General features: G+C 44.0%; 1 protein-coding gene across 9 annotated transcripts in view; it reads right to left on the reverse strand.

Annotated features, from left to right (window-relative positions):
• SOS1 (sodium proton exchanger, putative (NHX7) (SOS1)) overlaps nt 1-7417 on the reverse strand; it is a 234962-nt gene extending 227545 nt beyond the window's left edge. For 3 of the 9 annotated variants that reach the window (XM_086519996.1, XM_086519995.1, XM_086519994.1), the window contains exons 1-2: nt 7260-7417; nt 6171-6357 (exon numbers count right to left, since the gene is read on the reverse strand). In XM_086519996.1, the coding sequence (XP_086376122.1) occupies nt 6171-6357; nt 7260-7319 (247 nt within the window). In that variant the 5' untranslated portion in view covers nt 7320-7417. The other 6 variants (XM_086519997.1, XM_086520000.1, XM_086520002.1 and 3 more) reach the window with 6 other exon arrangements.
• Between the last annotated feature and the right edge of the window lie 2932 nt (nt 7418-10349).

The raw sequence follows: 10349 nt of genomic DNA on the forward strand, positions 1-10349 counted from the left end.
CTTAAAGAAAAAGATGACTTCAGATCCAGTCATTGTGTTGCCAGATCTTAGGAAGTCATTTGTGGTCCAGTGTGATGCCTGCGGTAGTAGCATTGGTGCAGTGCTAATGCAAGATGGCAGGGTAGTAGCCTATGAGAGCAGAATTTTGCAAGGGCCAGAGATGACCATGCAGGTCTATGAGAAAGAGTTACTGGCTGTGATTCATGCGCTCTTAAGTTGGAAACACTACCTGCTAGGTGCAGATTTCGTTGTCCAAACGGATCATCAGACCTTGCGATACTTCTTGACACAAACAAAGTTATCTGAGAAGCATATGCGATGGGCAAATATCTTGTCCATGTTCCATTTTCAGATTGTGCATGTGGAAGGCAAGAAGAACGTTGTGGCTGATGCCTTGTCAAGGAAGCCACAAATTTCAGTTGTGTCGATTCCTTATCATCATGAACTTGATGATATGAGAGAACAGTATGCAAATGATGAAGATTTTGCAAGGGTCTTCGAGCAACTAATGGATGGACAACGTCATGAACACTATCTTCTTAAAGACGGGTTCATGATGATGCATGGCAGATGATGCATGGCAGATTGTGTGTCACAAAGCCATTGCGACGCAAAGTTATGGAAGAGAGTCATGTCCCACCGTATGCAGGGCATCGTGGTATTGATGCTACAGTTAAAGCGGTTGAGACATTCTTCTATTGGCCTACATTGAGAAGGGATGTGGATGCCTTTGTGCGAGAATGCCTAATATGCCAAAAGGTCAAGTTTGACAGGCAAAAGGCACCAGGGTTATTGCAACCACTACCTATTCCAGATAAACCATGGGAAAGTATTGCTATGGATTTTATCTTTGATCTTCCGAGAACGCAGACAGGAAACGATGGTATTTGGACCATTATTTGCAGATTCAGCAAACAGGCTCATTTTATTCCTGTCAGGAAGAAGATAAAGCCAGATCAGATGGCACGCTTGTTTATGAGCAATATTTTCAAGTATCATGGCATGCCACAGTCGATTGTTAGCGACCGTGATCCACGCATGACAAGTTTGTTCTGGAGAGGTTTGTTTGAGAATATGGGCACCACGCTCAAATTCTCTTCGTCATTTCATCCTCAAACAGATGGGCAGTTAGAAGAGGCAAATTCTAATGTCCTAGATCTGCTGAAGTGCTATGTGTCAGAGCATAAAGGAAAGTGGGAGCAGTATTTGCCATTGGTGGAGTATGCATACAATAATACAGTGCATTCATCAACTGGCAAGGCACCCTTTGAGATAGTTGAAGGTGGCAAGAAAGTTCCTCCCATACTGCATACAAAGGACAAGATATTTAAAGCAGATAAGTATGTTCAGGACATGGATGAAATGTACAAGAAGGTCAAAGTGGCCTTAGAAAGGACTCAGGCAAAGCAAAAGAAAGTAGCTAATCGTCACCGTCGTGAAGTGGTATATTCACTTGGTGATTGGGTGCTTTTACGCTTTGAAAAGGCAAGGTTAAAGAAGATGAAGGGCAAGGAAAGACTGTTTCCAAAGCTCAGCATGCGTTACTATGGGCCTTTTCAAGTGTGCGACATTTTCAGTGATGTTGCATATAGGCTGAAATTGCCTGACAGTTGGAAGATTCACAATGCGTTTCATGTGAGTCTTCTCAGACCCTATGTGGGTGATGTGCCAGAAGATATGCCAGCTGAAGATCAGCCGGAAGTCGAGAAACTTGACGAGATCTTGGTCCCTGAACAGATTTTGGCACACAAAGAAAGGAAAGTGAAAGGCAAGGTTGCTAGGCGTTACTTAGTAAAGTTCAGAAACTATCCACCAATGGATGCTAAGTGGATGGAAGAAGGTGAACTTGCAGAGTCACCAACTGTGTTATCACTTTACCTTGAAGCCTTCGATTTGCAACCTACCTTGACCCTTTGAGTTTCAAAGCTACATGGATTGTCAGTGTGACAATGGCTTCTGAAACAAATGATGTACATGGTATTTAAAGTGAGCTCAAATGAAATACCTGTTACATGAATGTTAGAGCTGTACAGATTGTCAGTTTGGCAATTGCTCTTATGGAATGTCCAAAAGTTTGGTTAGTGCTATAGAAGTGAGTATTTCTTGTCAGTTTGTCAAGGATACCGTAATTCCTTCTATTAAAGAGTACATGTGTAACTGCATTCTTAAACTGTCGGTTTGGGTATGCTCAAAAGTGTTACGGGATCCAACGTGTACTATAAGACAGTGGCAAAATGTGCAGCTACCATTTTGTCATTGGAAAGTTAGTGACTCAAAGCAATGGCAAAGTGCGAAGCTACCACTATGTCATTGGGACAGGGTTCACACGCAAGCAATACATGAGTCGACGAGGTGTTGAATACACCACGGTTGACAATGAGCATGTATGTGTCGTACATGTGTCGACAGGTGTTGAATACATCAGTGTTGTCTAGGAGCATGAACGACATAGATGCAAACGAGGACGTTTGAGATTTCAAGAGGGGGATATGTCACCAGCGTGTGACTACTATCTATCCTTTTTTTTTATTTCTTTCTTATTATCTATTTACTTTCACTTTTTGGAAACACCCCTCGGGAAATCTAACTGCCCTGCATTGCATAGCTAGTGTGGAACTGTCCAAAGGGAGTCCAGGCCTGAGGGCAAGAGAGCACTATGGTTGGACAAGGACTATGGTTAGCCAAGTGGGGTCATTGACTAGCCAAAGTGGAATCCTTTGCTACAGAGGCTACATTTCAGTTCTGGATGTGGCCACAGTGTACAAAGAGGGTCGGATGACCTAAAAAGATACAATGGCGGCATCTCCTAAAATTTAGGGAACTGCTATTTTGGGACCTGAAAATGTGTTGGCGTCATTACCTCCGGAATGACAAGGGGAACATTTTCTTACTCTGCCGTGAAGTCAATTGGGCAACCGGTTGGGAGAATTTTAGGCGGCAACCCCGAAACGGGAAAATGCTCGTAAATGTGCCAAGTGGCACAATTCTGTGCACTTTCCTCATGCAAGAGAAGGGGGCGCTGAATTTGAAGGGGAAAGGGGCTGCTTTTGCAGAATTTGTCACAGGTTAAGAGCTATGGAGTGCTTGCTTTCCCTCCTATGTACAGTGCGGTGCCAGGAGTGATGCCCTGCACGCTACGCACTACCCTCTCTCTCCCCTTTGGCAGTATGTTATGCCCCTCTAGTGGGCTCTTCATTTGACCAATGTACAGTTGTGTGGGTTCATGCGCGATTGCCGAGGCAAGAGCCTCTTGCACAGGTACTGGATTAGCTAGCGGCTAATTCCCCCGCAGGTACAGGTGAATTCGGAGAGGTTTCACACCAGAAATCTCGTCCGATTCAAAGGGCAAGTAGCCCTACAGGTGCGGGAGCTCGAGGACTTGCTACGGATGCGACCGGCACGCGAAACGGAGCCCGAAACAGTGAATTACAGCCTGCTGTGTATTTTTGCAGGTTTAGGGTTTTGGCCCTAAACAGACCCTAATACCCCCAGGAGGTTCGGGGACGCAAGGGGACCGCTGTACAAGTGATCTAGCGCATTTTCAGGGCTGAAAACAGAGAATTCAGCGTGCTGCAGATTCTCGCCAGGTTTTGCAAAGTGCCCATATGCGTCGGGAAAGTCAGTCAATGCGTGGGAATACTGACTGTGAAGGGTCCTAGTACAGTTATGCTGCCGAAATCAGGCCGGAACAGTTGAAATTCAGCCAAGTTTGTGCGGGGCAGCTTGTAGGGATCCACAACATTTATTCCCTCTTTTAAAGAATAAAGAAATACCGAAAGGGGCGCCTAAGTTAGGGGCCAATCTGGTGTCGGTCTTCTCATACAGGTGCATTCTAGCATCTGTATCCCATTCCCCTCTCTTGTGTCACTACAACGCAGGTAAAATAGACGACTAATAATGGGTGAAAGCTAAATCAAGGTTTGAAGTAAAGTCTACCGCCCTTTTTGGATTGAACAGGCCGGTTTCACTTTGATACGTCAGTAGATTGTGACAGATTAAGAGACACTATAACTGTTAATATCATTAACACTCGCTAACGTGCATAGTTAGATGATTAATAGTATTGAAGAAGAGCGGATCAAAGTAAGAAGAGAGCCGTGTTATTTTATTTTATTATTTATCCATTGCTCTACACATTCTGCGGCTAGATGCGATCTATCGACCTTGAGCTTCTCAGCTACACTGCACGCACCATGGGAGATCAACAGTGGATTGGCGATACTAATTCGTTGCAACCAATGTGAATTGTTGAAGGCAAGTACTGAAAGTTTTGTACCTCACACTCGACTCCACCACTTCTGCACCCCGCAACTGAGGGCAGTTGCTTTGTCAACCCCGGAGTATGTTATGGATATGGGATCTGTACATTTATTACTCGAGTGCTCATTAGGAGCTATGGTCATTCATGCCGGCCGGCCAATGTGTATTCATTTTGAGCATTGAAGAATCTATAAATGAAATACGTGCAAGAGGAAAATGCTCACTCTTGCACGGGGGGGAGATTGCACCCCGTGCTCATGTGTTTCTTCTCTCCTCTCCTCTTCTCTCTTGTCATGCCGGTGTGGCACTCTGCTCTAGGAGGCGCATCTGCATGCTTTCTTTCTCTCTCCCGCTCTGTCTCTCTCTTGTCACGTACGGCTTGGAGTATGTGCAAAGATAGTTGCCAGGTATACAGTTTTGTCGATTTATCTCTTGCAATATGCCATTTACTCTGTTTGGCAAGGCCACCTTGCCTTCCGTTTATAGCACTGAAATCTCCTTCAATCGCTCAGCCATGGCCACCACTAAGAGTGGCACTTTTAACTGCACCTCTTAAGGTCCATTGACTGTTGCAGCCTTTAATTTGCCTTTGGTTGAACTGTCATGGGCACCTCAGACTGCAGGTCCAACTGCTCAAGAGGGGCCTCTGCCTCTTGCCGAAGCTCACTCCCATCTGGTGACCTGTCTGAGAGCCGCTCAATATCCTCTTATCATCGGTTTTCCCACCCTCCTTGAACCCTAACAGGCTGCATCTGTCTCTCTTTGCCTAGATGCCTCTGTCCCTGACTCTGCTGCTAGCTCTGACCCGCACAAAGCTTTGGTTATATGATACTTCAGTCATGTCAACTAACCTATATAGAGTCCACATATGGGACCCTGGCATGGACCATTGCAGCAGACAGGGTCAGACTCGTGGTTGATGGAGGCCACTATCATATCAAAGAGAAAGGGCTCTGTCCCACGGGATTGTTGAGTGGAAATTGGTGTAACACCTTTCATAGTGGAGGCATTCACTAGATCTACATCATTTATTCACAGCTAATCGAAGCTTCCAAGACACAGATAGCCCTAAAATTGTCTACACAACTTGCAGAGCTGGCAAGCACTACCTGCTGGTATGCACCAATGTCAACATGCATCGTGGACGTGCTCAAGTTTCAACAAGATGGTCAAGTTGGACTTACCACAGTAACTGCCTTTAAACCTATCCACGATTACCATTTAATTTTAATCACTGGATGTATAAGACATTATTAAGCCAAAGAAAGGCTAAAATCCTGAGGTAATTAGCGATTTATTCAAACTTTGTGCAATTAATTACGTATAAAAGGCTCTGTAAAAACAATTTTAATCAGTTTTCAAATTCAGGCCACCTTTGTTTGCATCTTTTTTGAGCAAAGTAACCAAAGAAGCCAAACCACTGCAGATTATTACTATGCTTGCATTTTTTTGGAAAGTGACCAAAGAAGCCACACGAGATCAGATGATCCATACAAAAAACGAAAGAAAATCAGCAATTTTAATCACTGGATGTATAAGACATTATTAAGCCAAAGAAAGGCTAAAATCCTGAGGTAATTAGCGATTTATTCAGCCTTTGTGCAATTAATTACGTATAAAAGGCTCTGTAAAAACAATTTTAATCAGTTTTCAAATTCAGGCCACCTTTGTTTGCATCTTTTTTGAGCAAAGTAACCAAAGAAGCCAAACCACTGCAGATTATTACTATGCTTGCATTTTTTTGGAAAGTGACCAAAGAAGCCACACGAGATCAGATGATCCATACAAAAAACGAAAGAAAATCAGCAATTCAGAAAAAGTAAAACAAACCAAAAAGTCACTGCTCACTATAACCAATAAGCCATCACAAAAGTAAGGAAATTTGGAGGCCAATAAAAGGTTGAACTTGCCTGCAACTCCAAGAGCGATCCCAAGGATGAGAAGGGCAACTGTGTAAGGCACTCTTGTGCCCCTCAGAATGTGTCGACATAGTAACCCTAAAACCAGGCTCACTCCCACGAACAAGATGGCCAGTTCTGGTCGGTCTGACTCCACTTGCATTGCTGGAGCAATTGCACTTGCTGGCTCCATGATCAACTACACACAAACAAGACTCTTGTGCAAGGAGTCAATTCAACTGCACAATAAAAACAAAGGGTGTTGGCCTTAAAGGACCTTCTAAACAGAAGTACAATAAAATATCTCCAATGACTAGCATGGCACAACCGACATGAATTGGCCTAACAAATAAATTTCAGTCTGTGCTTCTGTGCAATTGTGTGTCTCCATGAGCACGCATGCAAGAAAGAGAGAGTGAGAGAGAAATTAAATAAAACGAAATGTTATATTAAACGAGAAAGAGAGAGAGAGAGAGAGTTGCTACAGTATCTATCTTTCTCTATAGAGGTCAGACTGTGGATGCTCGGCAATCTCCTTGTCTTTGCTCAAGATGCTGCCTATTACTTCGCCTGGTTCAAAATTTCCCTCAGCAATTACGTCAGTTCGGTTTTGCTGTAAATGAGCTACCAGCTCAGAATTATGAGCACAATTTCGATTGCTTCTAAGCTGTCTACAGTTATAGTGCTGTGATCATTTGAGTGACGACATGCTCCCCATAGGCTCTGTAATATTCTTCATGGATTTTCGTTATTAGTAATTGTGTGTGTGTGTGTGTGTGTGTGTGTGTGTGTGTGGGTGTGGGTGTGTGTGTGTGTGTGTGTGTGTGTGTGCACGCGCGTGCGAGGGCGTCTGTGCGTGTATGTGCATGTGTGTGTGTGTGTGTGTGTGTGTGTGTGTGTGTGTGTGTGTGTGTGTGTGTGAGAGAGAGAGAGAGAGAGAGAGAGAGAGAGAGACCCCCACAGATACATACAAATGTGGATGTGGGTGATGTTACTTTGGACGCAACAGAATATAAAATTCGATGCCCCAAGAATGGTAAAAAAACGCTTGCCCCTCTCCCATACAGTCGAGCAGATAGCAGATTGCCAACATGTCCTCACCTCTTGCTCTGGCTCCTCTACTTTGACACCATCGCTAAAACCCACCAACAGACGCAGCATTATAATGCTCTTCCTCCTCCTCCGATTCGGCTTCGTCTTCTGTCTCCGACTGTTGCCAGCTGTCACAAAATGCTTATTACAAATGATCCCGCTGCTTGTGGTATTCCAAAGGAACATGTAAATGTTATTTCATTGCATAATTAGGCCTAGATAGTACACAACAAAGGAGGAGCATGAACACACAATGTGTGTGTGTGTGTGTGTGTGTGTGTGTGTGTGTGTGTGTGTGAGAGAGAGAGAGAGAGAGAGAGAGAGATGCATGTTGCTTGTTCCGGTTGGGTGCTAGAAGTCAAGCAAGGACTGTTGTTGTTACAACGAGCTTTTTTTGTTTCGACTTGCAGGTATTGTTCATATTGAGGTTGGTGTCGATGGCAACATGTGTTCTTGTGGTTGCAGGCTAGTGTCCTCCTTCTTGCGTGTTGTTTGTGCTATCATTGTGATGCGGGAACTTTGGTGAGAGAAGGTTTAATGCATGCATGGCTACAATATTATTGTGGAATCACCCTACCTAGAGAAGAGATGATGCATGCTTGAAAGGTTGCCTTACGCTAAGCTCAACCACACAGCAAAGCTAGCAAACACACATCTTATGTTGAAACTAGTCATGGGCTAGCGTTGCTCAAAATAATTGATAATTGCATGCCCTTAGCCCATCCTAGCTTTGAGTTCAGTGAGCATGATCTCTTGATATTGTCTCTCGTCCCCGAACTACATGACTTGAAATTTGCTTAGACATTGAAATGTTCAGGATGCAACTATACATGCACACGAACTACGTGACCTCAGGCTTGAAGCTATTTGAAGCTAAGTTTAAGTTTTTATATGCACGTGTGTGATGAAGTTCATCTATCTGCTTGAGTCTCTCCCGCTTTGTATCTACGTTCATCATCGTCGTCACTGCAAGCAGCAGATCAATTGATCTATTCATGCAATCATCATACTTTGTGTGGATAAGATGAGTTTCTATATTCATCCTCTCTACAAAGAGATAGGCAAAGAGAATTTCACTTGCATCGTGCTTACTTGATGTGGTGTTGTCGGTGGGAGCAACTTGGAGGAGAGTCAGTTGAGGCAAGCTAGGCTTTATAAACACTATGTTGCTCTTGCTAGTTGCTATGAATGCACAATTAGCTTCACAAATATTGTCCAAGAAAGCAGGGAAGTAATTGTAACCTTTGGAAAAAGGAAGAAGGCGAACGGATGGAATCAAGCAATCCTTGTCATCATGAGCTCAATAGTATGTATGGAATCTGGTGACAAGGCTCTTCCCTGCCTGGCCAGTGTAGTTCCTTGATGTATTGTGTGGCCCCTCAAGGCTCAACCCAAATTTGAGGGTACTTAGTACATTTTTTTATGGAGAATCTAATACATCCACTCACAATTGTAAGTATGGCAAAAAAAAAAGTGTAGTAAGGGCTAGCTAGATCTGGAAAGGTCATTTGCATATCCTACGCTAACTTTGTGTGGGAAGGGGCACCAATGAGGGATGCACTCTTGATGGAAGGGGGTTATCTAAGCTCCTCACATTCTTACATAAGCATCCCTCACAAGCTCATGCTATATTTCTTTTTTGTTGGCTTTCTAAAACACGCCTCATAGAAGAAGAGAGGCAACATTTGAAATTTTATTATTTCCTATAGTGATTGGATTTATCCGTTTTCCTTTTTTATTTTTGTTTTCATACTCACAATTGTGTGGAGAAAATATATTTCCATAACCAAAAAGAGACAATATAGACTCCCACAACCATTGCCCAAAAGCATTGAGCACACATCGTATCACAAAAAGAATTACACAAGAGGCCACCAAAGGTATCAGAAAGCTTCACAACACATAGGGTAAAGAAACTTCAAAAAAAATATACACCTCCATATCAAAAGAGGATCCCAAGACTCCATCACCTACCAAAGGAGATCCAAAGTGGGTGCATCCTTCCAATGGCCCATGGTGAATTTACCCCCCCCCCCCCCCCCCCCCCCCCCCCCCCCCCCCCCCTCCCCAAAAAATAGTGAGTGACATGAATTATGAAACCAAAAAAATTACACCACATAACCCTGGTCAACAACTAAGCCAAGGTATCCAAAGTCCAAGAGTAACATAGAAGAAGTAGGCGAACAAAGTAGCCACCCCATCAAGTCCAAACTTAGAGAATCATAGACATAGAATCGAGTACCAAAAGGGGCAAAGGAAGACCTGAGAATTCCACCTTGGCTGCCACCAAAAAGCTAGCTCATGCCATGAACAAGATTTCCTCCAAGGAGAGAAACCAAAGTCCGAGAATATGACCGCAAGCAGGGCGGAGCCATGACGTCTCCATCACCGACCCATGAGAGCCACCACAAAAAGGAAAAGTCCCAAACGTATACTAACATGCAGCCTTTAATTGGTGAGCCAAGCACCATCTCACAGACAAGACACATCAACATCAAGTGTTGCCACCAAAAGACAGTCGACTGCCACCCATCCATCTCCTACCCTCCAACACAAGCGAACCACTGACTTGCACCAGATGTTGAACATCCCCCCCGAAGGAGTGGCAGGAGGGCATCCTCTCCCGAGAAGCAAAATTAGAGGGGTGGCATGGAGCGAGCAAAAAATTGAAGGTAGGGTTGCAAGCACTAAGGAAAACCCAACCCTTAGGAATCATCCATTTCCCCATAGCATCTACTTACCCAACACGAGGCGCCCAACTGCCACCCTAGCACATACCTCCATTGGGCCCTCCACTCGTGCGCATATCGCAAGTCGTAGAAGAAGAGCGATCGCCTGCTCTCCACAAACCCTAGACCCTCACTGTGGATTAGTTAACTTGGATTTACCTTTTCTTATGAAGCACAAAGGTGACAATTTTCATATGTGGGTCACAAGAAAAGTAGAGCTTTTGATACGAGGCATATGCGTTCTAAGAAATATATAAGTGATAGATTCCTTGGCTTCTTTTGAGGCTGTTTGGCAAAACCATAGAACTTTCCATGTGAAGGTCGAGCTATGGTAGGAGGGCACTTTAAGGGTGTTTCCTTGATATTGTAC

This window comes from Adiantum capillus-veneris, chromosome 9 (genome assembly GCF_014529385.1).
Source record: "Adiantum capillus-veneris isolate H3 chromosome 9, ASM1452938v2, whole genome shotgun sequence".
In the NCBI taxonomy this organism is placed as follows: Eukaryota; Viridiplantae; Streptophyta; class Polypodiopsida; order Polypodiales; family Pteridaceae; genus Adiantum; species Adiantum capillus-veneris.